General features: G+C 41.6%; 1 protein-coding gene across 2 annotated transcripts in view; it reads left to right on the forward strand.

Annotated features, from left to right (window-relative positions):
* DMD (dystrophin) overlaps positions 1-15,281 on the forward strand; it is a 3,625,631-nt gene that overhangs the window by 3,526,611 nt on the left and 83,739 nt on the right. For both annotated transcript variants that reach the window (XM_082246191.1, XM_082246190.1), the window contains one exon: positions 2,502-2,567. In XM_082246191.1, coding sequence (XP_082102317.1) covers positions 2,502-2,567 — 66 coding nt within the window. The remainder of the gene's footprint in view (positions 1-2,501; positions 2,568-15,281) is intronic.

Consider the following 15,281-nt stretch of genomic DNA (forward strand, 5'->3'; position numbering starts at 1 on the left):
GGGGCCGAATACTTTCGCAAGGCACTGTATATACATATACACATTAAAGAATAGGAAAGGCATATAAAATGTACATTAGCACTAATAGGTGCAAAACATCTTGGCAGAATTTTAAGTCCCGGTTCACACTTGTGCGATGTGGGAAGGCTGCGAATTCGCAGCCTGTTCCCGCATCGCAAACGTACATCTGGCAGTTCACACTGCCATATGCGATACACAGGGGGTGTCAATTAAATGTTAACTACACCCCCAGTTTGATCGCATATCGCAGTGTGATCTGACAGTTCGCACAGGATCGGATCGCACAAGTGTGAACCACTGTGCAATCCGATCCTGATGCGGCTGAAAAAAGGGTCATGTGCGAGTTTGGTGCGGATACAGTGCGAATTCAGGCATGCAAAGTGTATGGCTGAATTTGCATCCGCACATCCGATCGCATGTAATGAAGGAGCAGTGCGCTCCGAATTACATGCGATCGCCGCACTCGCAATAGTGTGAACCGGCCCGAACTGTCACAGTACATTAAATAACGCAATATATTTAAACAATATTTCTTAATTGCCGTTGTTTGCTCTTCAAACATGCAACACAAGATCTAAATATTCTAGTATTTTTTTTTATATAGAGGCTGAATCCTGCCTGGATGTTAACTTTTTATTTCTATAAGACATTGGAATCCTAATATTCCCTTCTGTTATTAAAATACATTGTAAATATGACATTTGTGTTATCTGTAAACAAAAGTTTAAATCAATATCTTTTTTGCTGGAATAAAACTTTTTGTGCAATGCTTATAAAATACAGTGTCTAGTCCCCAAAGCATTGCGGAGCTTCTGCCAAAAGCTTTTTTTCCTTTTTTACAGTGTTTTGCATAGAATGAAGTTTCCATTCTCTATCAAGCTTGTATTGCCATCTGTGTCTCTGGAGTAGAGATTTCCCTTCACTTCTTGACTTAGTGACATTAAAATTATTGCTGTAAGCTGATCTTCCTTTTTCCCTTTTTTTGGACTGTGCGGTAAGGGCCGATGACATGGTCTAAGGCTCCTGGTGGATTTTACTTAAGGATTTATGGTATATCTTCTCCAAAGAGGGGAAAAGTAAGTTTGGTTCATAACAATGCTCTGCGTTCCATCGACCTGGAAGAGCAGGGATCTAACACTTTCCCACTTTAAAACTAAAAATACAAATTAAAAAATGGATGAATGGCGCTCTGCTCTTTAGCAGTATGTGAAAAGTAGAAGTTGTTCATGTTTTTGTTCAGTTTTTTTTTTTTTTGGTCCCTTCACTGTGTCACTTCTGTGGTACCTTCATGACATGTTTTGTGCTGGACATTGGACGTTCTTATAAGTGCTAATCTATCAAATGCCAGTCTTTTAACTAAAAGTTTAGGTTCCTGTGGGAGGCTTTAGTATTGCTATTGCTGGGCTCTTCTGTTTTGATAAGTAAACAGACAGAAGTAAGGTTTTTCTTCATTTTTGTCTTTTTATTTTATATGACTTGAAATTTGAAAGTGCTTTAAATTACCAGTTAGCCATTTTATTTATGCTCTTTTGTTTATCCTATATGCACCTAAATTGTTGTTTTTTGGACAAATGCTGAGAAAAAAAGTCTTCACTTGTACAGATAACCGTTGAGAGAGTGCTCAGTGTACCGCCAAGCAGTGTCTTATTTACTATTTAACAACCGTACTGTAAAAATCACTAAACATCAGAAGAAAAAGCTGTCTAGCATTGTAAATGTACATCCATGGTATGATGTCCTTTAATGTGTTAGAAGAGATGGAGAAGCGATCATTCCCAGACCTAAATGCATATAGTAATTAGGCACTCAACTCCACAAATAAAAGATATATAGCTGTACAGAATTAGTAGACTTAATAGAAAACCATAAGCTATAAAGAGCAGCATGATCTACTGAGCTACTTCAGAGTGGAGCATAGCTTTTGAGCTCACCTACCCTCTATACTTGGCGCTGCTCTGCTAGAGGGCTATGAAGTTATACAGCAAAATTGGTTTGAGCCTCAGTCAGGTTCCTATTACCACCTATGTTCCTATTGAGATTTCTCCTCACTTTTTCACTGTGTCAGTGTCACTTTGTTCAAGTACATGTTAATATAATTGACTGTTTTTTTTTTGCTGTCTACTGTATACCTTCCTGTCCCAGTGACAACTGCACCCCCTGTTTCTTTGCCATTGGTCATCAAAGAAAATGTAATCATTTCAATTTCAGTCGTGTGGTTTGTAAGTAGAGGACACCTGAACAAGACCAAGATATGTAAATAGGATGCTAAACAGCAAAGCTTTTTGAATATAGAAAAATTTCCCAGCTTGTATTTTTCAAGTCTCAAGTAATTGCAAGGGCATACCTGTGCAGGAACACTGAAAGAAATGTCTATGCCGTTGAGCTTTGGCTAAATATAAATTTCTGTAATACTAATACAGCATGCATACAACTGTACAAAATCTGATAAACCTAGTTTGTCTCTTTTCATGTTTCCACAGGCTAGCTGAAATGGAAAACAGCAATGGATCCTACCTAAACGATAGCATTTCCCCCAATGAAAGCATGTACGTATAATGTCTTAATTTCAGTTGAGTCACTGTATTCCTTAGCTCAAAAAAATGTTTTGGAATTTTTACAGATCTATAAAAAAATGTGCTTTTTCTTTTGTGGATTTGATTGGTAGTATATGTGAAGCAAACTTTTAGCTGTCCCCCGCTGCCTCTACACTGAGAACTGCACAATCAAAGACCACTGTTCGCTCAGTTCTTGAGTCCATTCTGAGGAGTCTGGAGTGCAAGATTGTAGAGGGCACGGTAGCGCCTGGCTCAGCTATGCGCCAGGAAGCTGAGCCAGCTGCCAGTCAGGCATCTGGGCAGATCCCGACATTATTGCCTGGACCGACTGAATATGGGTCATATGAGTGCAAGAGAGCTTTGGCCATACTACTACTTTATTAAGTCAATCTTTGCAGGTAGAAAAAAAAAACACACACACAAACGTACTTGACATGCACTACTTTTGGAAACTCACTGCAACCAGTGAGTTTGCGGCCTGAGTTTGGAGTGTCATTAACATTGACACCTACTGCTAAATGCCCATACCACACCAGGTTCTAGTGTGAACCTAGCCTAATGGTGTCTGTGTAAATTCATCCATGTTTGTAATTTCTGTCTCGTTTCTTTGCAGCATTTTTTGCATTCGATGAAGTACCACAGGTACAGGTTTATGATCCTGTGATACTGCATGCCCCTTAGTGTGTGTGACACTTTTTTATGGATTGATTTGGCTACACTGTTTTCAGCGTTTTTCTGTTGCTGGGCTGGTTCCTTTATTTGTGACTTCATAATCAGATTGTTTCCTGCTCATTGGATTTTCTGAAAATGAGTGGTTGCCTGAAAGCAAGCATTGGGGGTTGTTGGAATATTTATTTCAGTGTTTCATCTTCTGTTATGCTAGGTTGCAAATCTTTGGCTAGAATCACCTTACATTTGTTAGAGCATTGAAATTCACCCTCTCGTTAGTATTTACTCTGTTTTCTGAAAAGGGAAACAATCATATATTGTTTGTCATTTAATGTGTTGTGTATTTATTTAAAAACCTTGATTCTATGTACATTTTACAGCAATGACTAGATAATGGCAAGCAGCTGTTTATATCCATTGCATATATAGGTTTAGCTTCCTGCTTATAAGTACAATTGTGCTTTACTGCTTTTCTCTTTTCTGTGTGGGTCAGGACTGGAAACAAGAGACACGCTATAAAAATAACTGAGCTTATCACCGTCATTAAATTGTATTGTAAAGCCAAAACTTTTATATTGTTTTTAAATAGAGTGATACGTGCTTAGAATCCTAAATAGGTTTTTGTCATGTATCACTGATCTTAGTATTTACCCTCTCCTGATTATGTTTTTGTCCTGATGATCATTTTCACTGTGATAAAACTGACATTTTTTACAGTTTCCTTTAGAACAGGATGTGAGGGGAAATCTGCCCCACCTGTGCTTTCTGTTGACAACTATCTAAAAGGGGAATTCCCCTCAAATTTTAGGGATTTCTTTTCACCTCCTGTTGGCTCTCCAGGGAAGTCGGCCATTTCCTACTCTATATCCCAGCAGTTAAGCACGTTTTCACTACCTAGTAGGTCACTGCCCCAGGAACAGCATACAGCCAGGAAAATCTGAATTCCCAACATGCATCTTTGTTCAATGACTCGTTGGGTATTCAAGCCAGGATTAGCAGGATCATTGAATTTTCTACACCTGTACATTCATAGATTGGAACACATTTTGGGAGAGTTATGGTGGCTATACACTATATGAAAAATTGGCTGAAAATTCAGTCATTTGAGCAGTTAGTTTGTTTGTTTTTCAGCCAGTTAATGGGTACAAATAAGTAATTGGTTGTGTCGTTTTTAAGTAAAAAAAAAAAAAAGGATAATTTGGAAATTTTCTGCCGAACGATAAATTGAAAGGTTATTGTGTTTCTCGTCCAATCCATTTGGATTATTTCTGACTGCAGTATGTTGTGGATATCTTTTTTTTTTTTTTTTTTTATCTTCTGGCCAAGTTTTAAATAAGTAAAAAGACAAAAAAAGTTGGACTTTCTAACACAAGTCAGCAGTGGTAGCTTCCATATATCTATCATGACATGTGCCTTTTTAAACTTGGGTTTGATGTACTCAAATAATGTGGCATTTTGCACAGGCTAAATACTGTAGCATGTACTGCAGTAGACTTTGAACTGAAAATGTAGTATGCCTAAACTTATGCAGTGAAATCTCGCCAAGTGCAATAAAGTAAAATAGCATTTGATATGAGCATACCCTTACCCTTTTAAATTTTGCCACATACTAGTAATTAGCTGTTAACTTGTAATGAAGATTTCATCGCTTGTTGTACTTTCACTTGACATTGGAGGAGAAAACTGTCCCAATTATAAAGCAGGTCTAGTCAAGTGACTCTTTGGTAGGCTGATCTGACAAGCGTTTCTCGTTCTTGTAGTGGGCATCACATCAAAAGAAGTAATAACATCACTTAAAAATGCATCTGTAGTAATCGTTCATCTTGTTCATATTTCATTATGAATGCTATCTTTTAATGTTTGCTGCTTCTTTTAAGTACCCTTTTAGTATTCTCGTGCCTTGGTGATTTAGATTAATTTCCTGTGCCTGCCTGTTCACAGGACAGATTTGGAAGGTGATAAAAGACTAATAGCAATTGACATATTACTCCATCTCACTATAGATTGAAGCTAATGCAAATACAATAATTTTGCCTGAGGAAGATAAATGGTTGCTGTGTCTAAATAACGATTTCTGCTTTATTATTACATAATTAAAAGCAAACTACTCTGTTAACTGGATGTGTTTACCCATGTAACACGGTACCGAGAACAGAATGTTTCCTTTTTATTAGATACTTCAGCATTGAATGAATGTGTTCTTTCATCCTGTATGTTAATATTTTATTGTTTTTGGGACCATTTATTTTTACCAAAAAAATACATTGCCATTTAGGGTGAGGAACTTTTAAAGGATGTTAAGCTAAAAATATATTCTAAATATGTGTGTGTTCTTATACACTGCACATGTCATTTGTGTGTTTTGCTCACATACATTACACGTTTGCACATTGTTCCCACACGTACTATATTCCCCCACACAACACATTCTTTTGACACTGTGGGTAATCTGCTAAATCCTGTTATAATGTAATTTTGAGAAAGATAAAATGGGTCAGGGCAGGAAGTCTGGTTTCCTCAACTGGTTTTATTATGTGAGGCCTATGCATGCTTCTCCGAATCCTAATATAAAGCATGAGATCCATATAATGTGTTGAATTTTGTTTGCTCAGATATCGGTTTTAACTGCCTCCTGTCTGGCCATTGTATACAGTGGGTACGGAAAGTATTCAGACCCCCTTAAATTTTTCACTCTGTTATATTGCAGCCATTTGCTAAAATCATTTAAGTTCATTCTTCTTCCTCATGAATGTACACATAGCAACCCATATTGACAGAAAAACACAGAATTGTTGACATTGTTGCAGATTTATTAAAAAAGAAAAACTGAAATATCACATGGTCCTAAGTATTCAGACCCTTTGCTGTGACACTCATATATTTAACTCAGGTGCTTTCCATTTCTTCTGATCATCCTTGAGATGGTTCTACACCTTCATTTGAGTCCAGCTGTGTTTGATTATACTGATTGGACTTGATTAGGAAAGCCACACACCTGTCTATATAAGACCTTTCAGATCACAATGCATGTCAGAGCAAATGAGAATCATGAGGTCAAAGGAACCGCCTGAAGATCTCAGAGACAGAATTGTGGCAAGGCACAGATCTGGCCAAGGTTACAAAAAGATTTCTGCTGCACTTAAGGTTCCTAAGAACACAGTGGCCTCCATAATCCTCAAATGGAAGACGTTTGGGACGGCCAGAACCCTTCCTAGAGCTGGCCGTCTGGCCAAACCGAGCTATCGGGGTAGAAGAGCCTTGGTGAGAGAGGTAAAGAAGAACCCAAAGATCACTGTGGCTGAGCTCCAGAGATGCAGTCAGGAGATGGGAGAAAGTTGTAGAAAGTCAACCATCACTGCAGCCCTCCACCAGTCGGGGCTTTATGGCAGAGTGGCCCGACGGAAGCCTCTCCTCAGTGTAAGACACATGAAAGCCCGCATGGAGTTTGCTAAAAAAAACACCTGAAGGACTCCAAGATGGTGAGAAATAAGATTCTCTGGTCTGATGAGACCAAAATAGAACTTTTTGGCCTTAATTCTAAGCGGTATGTGTGGAGAAAACCAGGCACTGCTCATCACCTGTCCAATACAGTCCCAACAGTGAAGCATGGTGGTGGCAGCATCATGCTGTGGGGGTGTTTTTCAGCTGCAGGGACAGGACGACTGGTTGCAATCGAGGGAAAGCTGAATGCGGCCAATTACAGGGATATCCTGGACAAAAACCTTCTCCAGAGTGCTCTGGACCTCAGACTGGGCCGAAGGTTTACCTTCCAACAAGACAATGACCCTAAGCACACAGCTAAAATAACGATGGAGTGGCTTCACAACAACTCCGTGACTGTTCTGAATGGCCCAGCCAGAGCCCTGACTTAAACCCAATTGAGCATCTCTGGAGAGACCTAAAAATGGCTGTCCACCAACGTTTACCATCCAACCTGACAGAACTGGAGAGGATCTGCAAGGAGGAATGGAAGAGGATCCCCAAATCCAGGTGTGAAAGACTTGTTGCATCTTTCCCAAAAAGACTCCTGGCTGTATTAGATCAAAAGGGGGCTTCTACTAAATACTGAGCAAAGGGTCTGAATACTTAGGACCATGTGATATTTCAGTTTTTCTTTTTTAATAAATCTGCAACAATGTCAACAATTCTGTGTTTTTCTGTCAGTATGGGGTGCTATGTGTACATTCATGAGGAAGAAGAATGAACTTAAATGATTTTAGCAAATGGCTGCAATATAACAGAGTGAAAAATTTAAGGGGGTCTGAATACTTTCCGTACCCACTGTATATACACCCGGACAGGAGCAATGCCGTTGCTAAAGAATTTAATTGCATGTCCTCTTACATCACTGTTTGTGCACGCTCACTAGAGCGTGCAGCAGCAGGATCTCTGACTGCGGTGTCTACCGGACACCGCAGATCACTGATCATTGTACTAGGTCACTGCGAGTGGCTCTGGTGCCATGTGATTGCTGTGACCAATCAGTTAAAACAGTAAACAAGGCTGTCATTGTTTACTACTGTGTGATTTCTGTAATTGGTTACAGTAATCACATGGTACCAGGGCCAATCACACCTGTACCATGTGAAAGCTTTGATTAATCACAGCAACACAGTAGTAAACAAGGTTTTATGAAACCTTTTGAACAGATTTATCGATTACCTATTACAATGATCATCACTGTAATAAGCAATCACAATAAAAAAAAAAGAAGAAAAAATCCTGCTCACTACCCCAGAAAAGTACAGTGTCACTATGGTAAAATGCTTCACACGCCAAAAGCTGCACCAAATATTTTCTATTGGAGAAAGGTTTGGACTGCAGGCAAGCCAGTTAAGCACAGGACTCTTCTATTATAAAGCCATGCTGTTGTCATTGATGCAGTATGCGGTTTAGCATTTTCCTGCTGAAATATTCAAGACCTTCGACCTTCCCTAAAAAAAGATGTCATCTAGATGGGAGCATATACTGCTCTAAAACCTGTATATATCTTTCAGCATTGATAGTGCCTTTTCAGATGTGCAAGCTGCCTATTCCATACACACTAATGCACCCCAAACCATCAGAGATGTAGGCTTTTGAGCTGAGAGCTGACAACAAGCAAGAAAGTCCCTGTCGTCTTTAGTCCGGAGGATTAAAGATTTTAAATGTCAAATTGTCATTCATCTGACCACAGAACAGTTTTCCACTTTGCAGCAGACCATTTTAAATGTGCTTTGGCCCACAGAAGACATCAGCGTTTCTGGATCATGTTCAGATATGGCTGATTCTTTGCATGATAGAGCTTTAACTTTCATTTTTTGGATGGTACAGCGAACCGTGTTCAGACAATGATTTTTTGGAAGTATTCCTGAGCCAATTTACTGTCCATTACAGATTAATGGCTGTTTTTAATGCAGTGCCTTTTGAGTGCCCGAAGATTGTGGGCATCCAATATTGTGTTTCAGCCTTGTCCCTTGCACACAGAGATGTCTCCAGATTCTCTGAATCTTTTGATGATATGTACTCTAGATGATTATGTATTTAAAGTCTTTGCAATTTTACATTGAGGAACATTATTGTGAAATTGTGGTGAACCTCTGCCCATCTTTACTTCTGAAACACTCTGCCTTTCTAAGATGCTCTTTCATACCAAATCATGTTACTGACTTGTTGCCAATTAACATAATCAGTTGCAAAATGTTTATCTAACTCTTCCTTGTTAGTCCCTTTTACTTTGGCAGTTTTTTGTAGCCCTGTCCCAACTTTTTTGAGACACATTGCTGCCATCAATTTCAAAATTACCACATTTTTTTCTTAATATGGTAACGTTTCTCAGTTTAAATATTTGATATGATTTTCTATTGTGAATAAAATATAGGTTCATGAGATTTGCAAATCATCACATTGTTTTATGTAAATTTTACACGGCTCCCCAGCTTTTTTGAAATTGGGGTCATGTGTTGAAAGGAAAAAAGTTATATATTTTTTATTTTTACATACTATTTTTACATTTTTTACTTTGTCACCAGTCGAGTCCCTGATCACCACCACACTATTTATGCTCCAAGATAGCCTGATGGTGCTCCTTTGATTTTGAGCTTCTCCATGTGGCTAGGCTTTGAAAAAGTCTCTCGCGTGGCAATACTTGGGAGGAGTAGTATGTGTTTTGGGGTGTAATTGTAAGTACTGTATGTCTATGCAACCACATCCTAGGATATGCTTGTTTGGCTTAAAGAATAAGCGATTGCAATGGATGACGCTACAAGGAGTCATATTCCCTGGCCACTCATACAAACTCAACCATTACAGTACAATGTTTTCCTACAGTTTCAGTTGACTTTTGTAATACATAAGTTACAATATTCGATACACAATCAGTCCAAACATTTGTAAAAAAGTTATTTTGTTGGTGTTTCCACTGTCCTGGTGCTCCAGGGCCTCTAAAAATGTGGTAGACAGTCAGGAAATTAGATGCGTAGTCTATGCCTCAGCCTCGTGCAGAGGAGCAGAATGTTTTTTGGGGTGTAACTGTAAGTATGCCTATGCTGTGTGTGGGAAATAACTTGTTAAAATTACAACGTGAAAAAAATTCTTAAAGCGGAGTTCCAGCTTAACCGCACACTCACCTGTCCCACGGTCCAGCGATGCGCCGTCTTCTCCCTCTCTGCTCTGCAGCGCCAGCATCACTGATGTGGGCACTCGGCTGTGACAGTTTGCGGCTTCATAGCCGGGTACGCACTGTGCATACGCGAGTTGCGCTATGCGTCGTGATTGGCCGGCAATCTTCTGGGACCTCTGACATGTCCCAGAAGATTGCAGGGAGGGAGGGAGAGAGGAGAACTTCCGCTCAGGGCGCCGCGGCGCTCCGAGCGGAAGTAGGAGCGGGTACCTGTCAAAACGAGGTACCCGCTCCCCCCCAAAAAAAATGACATGCCTAATGTGGCATGTCAGGGGGTTAGGACTATTTAAAGCGGAAGTTCCACTTTTGGGTGGAACTCCGCTTTAATTTTACAAAAAAAAAAACATTTTTTCCTTCATATTTTACTGTGACATACAGTGTTTAGACACCGCTATTCTAATCTGCTATTCAAAAATCACCAATTTAAGGGGAAAATAATTAATTTTCAGTTTTTAGGGAAAAATCATTATTTTTCAGTTTTTCATTCAAATGTGTTTTTATTCAATAGCGGAATAGAACAACAGTATCAAACCTGTTAGGTGGGTGGCGTGTGGCGGCCATGTAATGCAAGCTCAGTGCATATGTGTCTGCCTAATCTGGATTTTAAAAAAAAAAAACGTTTTTTTCCTTCATATTTTACTGTGACATACAGTGTTTAGACACTGCTGTTCTAATCTACTATTCAAAAATCACCAAAAATAATTTATTTTCATTCATACGTTACTGTGAGATACACCCTTTGGATACTGTTGTTCTATTCTGCTATTCAATAAACACCCATTTAGGGAAAAAATATTAAATTGCGGCCTAGTCTGTATCTGTACGTGTGAGATACACCCATTGTATACTGTTCTATTCCGCTATTCAAAAAACACCCATTTAGGGGAAAATTAATAATTTTGCAGCGTTTGCTGATTGTTACTGTGAGATACACCCTTTAAATTTGTTGGCCGCATCTCCTTCCACCACCAAGGATTTCATGGTGCTTCAGTTTGCCTCCTGTTGCTAACTCCTCCTACTCCGCTTCCTCATCGTCATCCTCTACCGCCTTCGCATCCGGAGCAGTGATCATTTCCAAAGCTTTCAGGGCAGTCATTCACAAGTGGCTCCTAGGGTGAGATCCTGCACCCACAAACGCCAGGTACACAATTGTCCAGCAAAGGCACAGTTCTGGAGGATGACGAGGAGGAGATGGAGGAGGAGGAACTATGTTCACAGCAGGGTGGCACCCAGATAACTGATAACAACAGATACTACACTTGATCTTAGCCAAAAGGTCGAGAAGCGATGCTGGTGGCATTCCCACCTGACAGCGGGGGCACAGTGGAAGCACAAGGCGAAGGCAGAGGAGGAGGAAGAGGTCGCCAATGCAGCCAGGGCACCGCCAGCACCTCATAAGGCAGGGGTAGCATGTATGAAATGTGGGAAAGCTTTGTCGGCACGCCACAACAACCAGGTCCACCAGCTGTTTTGTGTTTTTTTTTTTTTTTTTTTTTAAGCTCGTGGTGTGTGAACACACTCAGACTATCACCCGGTGGGTGCATAAAAAAGTGCACACCAAAAAAGTGAAACACAAAAAGTGCACAGGGTGTACACATGGTCCTTGACCCTGATCCCCCGGGGCGCAAGGCTCCTGACGGGGACTGGGGTACTTACACTGGCTAACCTGGCCGAAACCAGGCAGCCCCGTTCTTTAGGAGGTCTGCTGAAACAGACCACTCCAAGTACTAGGTGGGGTTCTCCCGAAGAGAGACCCCATGAGAGAGGGCGAACCAAGCCAGAAGGCCATATCCACCTTCTCCCAAGACTTTCAGGGACAGGCCCAAGGACCTACACCCTACTAATCACACTGTGCAAAATAAAATGTGCCGCCACAATAAAAAACACAAAACGTGAGACACCTAAAAGTGGGGAAAGGGATAGTGGAGAAGTGCAAGGTTAGTGCCACGTTGCAATACTATGGCAGGCCCTTTGGCCAGGAATAAAAAATTCCTCTGGTCCTGACTCCTGGCCAAAAGGCCCGGCCCTAGAGGCAGGTGTGAAAAAAACGTGTGTAGGAAGTGCAGTGTCCTTGGTGCCATACTCAGTGTTGCCATCCACCATGATTTATGACACCCCTGGACTGCCACTCCAGGGGCACATACACCACAGGCTTTTCAGAATCCCGGTCCCTGGCAAAACCAGTGCAGCCTTGTCCCTACCAGAAGGCCTCAGAACTTAGACAGCTTTGGGAGAGCCCGTCCCACAACCAGGGACACATATCTTTTCCAAGGCCAAATTCAACCCATATACAGTTCCTTACCGTTCCTTGCGTACTATACACGCACTGAATGACGGTCTGCCCCCTTAAACTTCTGGGTCTCCAAGTTGGGCACATGGCCTGAGCTTGCCCTTTATGCCTTGGAGGTGCTGGCCTGCCCTGCAGCCAGTGTATTATCTGAACGTGTATTTAGCACGGCTGGGGGCGTTATCACAGACAAGCGCAGCCGCCTGTCCAGAGCCAATGTGGACAAGCTCAAGTTAATTAAAATGAACCAGGCATGGATCCCACAGGACTTGTCCGTACCTTGTGCAGAATAGATATGTATACCGGCCTTACCCAGCCATTGTTGTATTTTTGATCTTTCTCACTCTTTTGGGGTGTACCCTAATTTAAAAAGAAATAAAATTAAAAACAAAAACCAGTGTTGGCTAACTCGTCCTCCTCCACCGCCACTTTCACCTACACTGCCACATCCACCACCACCTCAACCTCCTACTCCAATAGGTTCCTCCTCGACCTAGATCAAGATGATTATTTTTTTTATTTTTTTTATGTTATTTTAAGTTATTTCCCTATCCACATTTGTTTGCAGAGCACTTGCCATGCTCTTAAGAAGATTTTGCTGCCATTTGCAGCCCTCTAGCGCTTTCCATGTTTTTTTTTTTTTAGAGCCATTTTAGTGCTCAAAAGTTAAGGTCACCATTGTCTTCAATGGGGTTTGGGATCAGGGTAAAGTTCAGGTTAAGTTCGGGTCACGAACCCGGACTATTTTTTCAAGTTCGTCCGAACCCGCCCATCCAGGTGTTCGCTCAACTCTTCTCACCATGCCTCTTAGAAAATACCCTGGACTGCCCACTTTCCAATAAGGGATAATTTGGGGGGTATTTTCCTATCCTTGCTTTTTAGGGCCTCAAGATATGATAGGCAGGTACTGTAAATACCATAGTTTGTAGACTATAACTTTCAGACAGACGAATATACAATGACTTGAAGGTTTTTTTTAACCTTAAAAAAAAAACTTTAAGTTTTAAGAGATTTGAGTTTTTACCAAAGAAATGTAGCAGAATTAATTTTGGTCCAAATTTTTGAAAAAAAATTACTTTTGTTCATTGATGGACACAGCTTCATATCATTGACCAATGGTTTATGTTGCTCTCCTTTAGGAGTAGGACACTAGGCGGAAAAGGGTTAAAGCTTGACTACAACTATAGGGCAGTTCCAGGAGGTATTTTCTCACTTCATGCTATGGGATCTCAGTTTTGTAAGGAGCTAGCTTCTTGCTGGGATCTCTGGTCTTGGCATTTTATTTCCTTTTTTAAACTGAACTTTTTTCCTTTTTGTTTTTTTTTTTTTTTCTTCTACAATCAAGTCTGTTCCTGTGAGAACAATCAACTGCCGGACTGGGTGACGCATTGGATATCCTAGATCCTTACGGTCTCCCGTAAAGCTCCGCTCTAGGCTGGCCGCGATATAGCCCCACTGGACAGGGGCTGGCCTGCGAGTTGAAACACCTCATGAGGACGCACAAAACCCAGTCACGGCCTGAGTTGCAGCGTACCTCTGGCCCGCAGCACCTCCTGTTCCAAGATGGGGAGGTGACCTGCCCGGAGTGGTGCCCACCTGGTTCCAAAGGTGTGGTGAGTAGTGTCCCTCTCTCCCTTGGGTAAAATTTGGGGTGGATGCGTGCCTCTGCCAGGGTTGGTAGGTACCCCATGTGCCCTTCCTACCTATGTGCACCCCCCTCTCACTAGCAGGTTTTCCCTTTTAAATGGCTTTAAACTGTAATTCTTTCTGTGGGTGTGACGTGAGCTGTGGCTGGAGGGGGGGGGGGGGAGCACGCTGACGGTGGCTTTGTTTGCATTTTTTGTGTGGTATAGCCCTGGGCGGGTCCCTATGTAGGCCCCCCTTGTTGGTTACAGTACATCATGTGTCCCTGAAGGGCCCTGGGAATCATGCCCCCGCCGTGTGGCGCCGCCATTTTCCTGTAGCCGCATGTATGGGAGTTTGACGGCCATTTTACTGTAGTTCGGCGGCCATGTTTCGGTGGTTTCCCATAGAGTTAATGCGGCAGCCATTTTCTTGAAGCCGCATGGAGTGGTGCTCGGCAGGGGGTTTCTAGTAATGGAGGGGTACAAAAAGCCGCACAACTGGTTGAAGATGCAAAAAGTTAAAATCCAAATTTATCTTTTTTATCTTATCCTTCTACCCAGTTCTATAGTTTTTTTTCTTTGGTTTTTGGTTTTCACTTTTACACCAGGTGTTCATTCACTCTTTTATTATTTCTATCACACATGTTTTTATGTATATGCATATACAAAACCTTTTGTTATGCGTTTGGTTTGAGGTGAAGCCAGAACATACATATAATTCCTGCTGGGCTGTTTGTGTGCCCTTAATTGAGGATTATTACCTGCAGCTGTGTGTGTTCAATCAGGCATGATATAGGAGGTACACGTGAACTGAAATGTTTTTCCTCTATTTATAGCAGTGTTATGTATTGTTCAAGCATGGTTACGACTAAGCGGAAGACTCCGTGAAACGCGTCAACCACCGTGCTTTCTTTTCCCCCATGTCTCCGACTGTTGTGGTCACATTTTGGATGGTTTTATCTTTTTGACTTCAATAAATTTGGATTTTAACTTTTTGCATCTTCAACCGGTTGTGCGGCTTTTTGTACCCCTCCATTGCTGCTGTCAGGACTGCGGATCCTTGCCTGCACCTGGGTTGGATGTGTTTGGGACTACCCCCTCACCTGAGCGGTTCATTTCTTTCCTTACACCTGAGGGGGTTTCTAGTGACAGCACTGCCGTTTCCTCTTCCTTCCAGATCGGCGTGCTGCAGGCTGTTGGCACTTTTTCACTCTCTCTCCCCCCTGCTGAGTCGTTTGGTGAGTCCTGGGGCGGTAGATCTCTCTGTTTTTCTGTTATTATAGAGCTGCGTGGACCGGAGACAGCATTGGGGAGTGTTTCACAATATAATTTCACAATATAATTCTACATTATTTTTGCTGACAGTCCCCAGGGTGTCATGGAGCCCCTAGAACACGTGTCCCCATCCGACCCACTCTCAGAAGCGTTGGAACCCTCTGGGTCTCAGTCTGCTATGGCGGCTA

The sequence above is a fragment of the Pelophylax lessonae genome, assembly GCF_965119305.1.
Source record: "Pelophylax lessonae genome assembly, chromosome: 2".
Taxonomy (NCBI): Eukaryota; Metazoa; Chordata; class Amphibia; order Anura; family Ranidae; genus Pelophylax; species Pelophylax lessonae.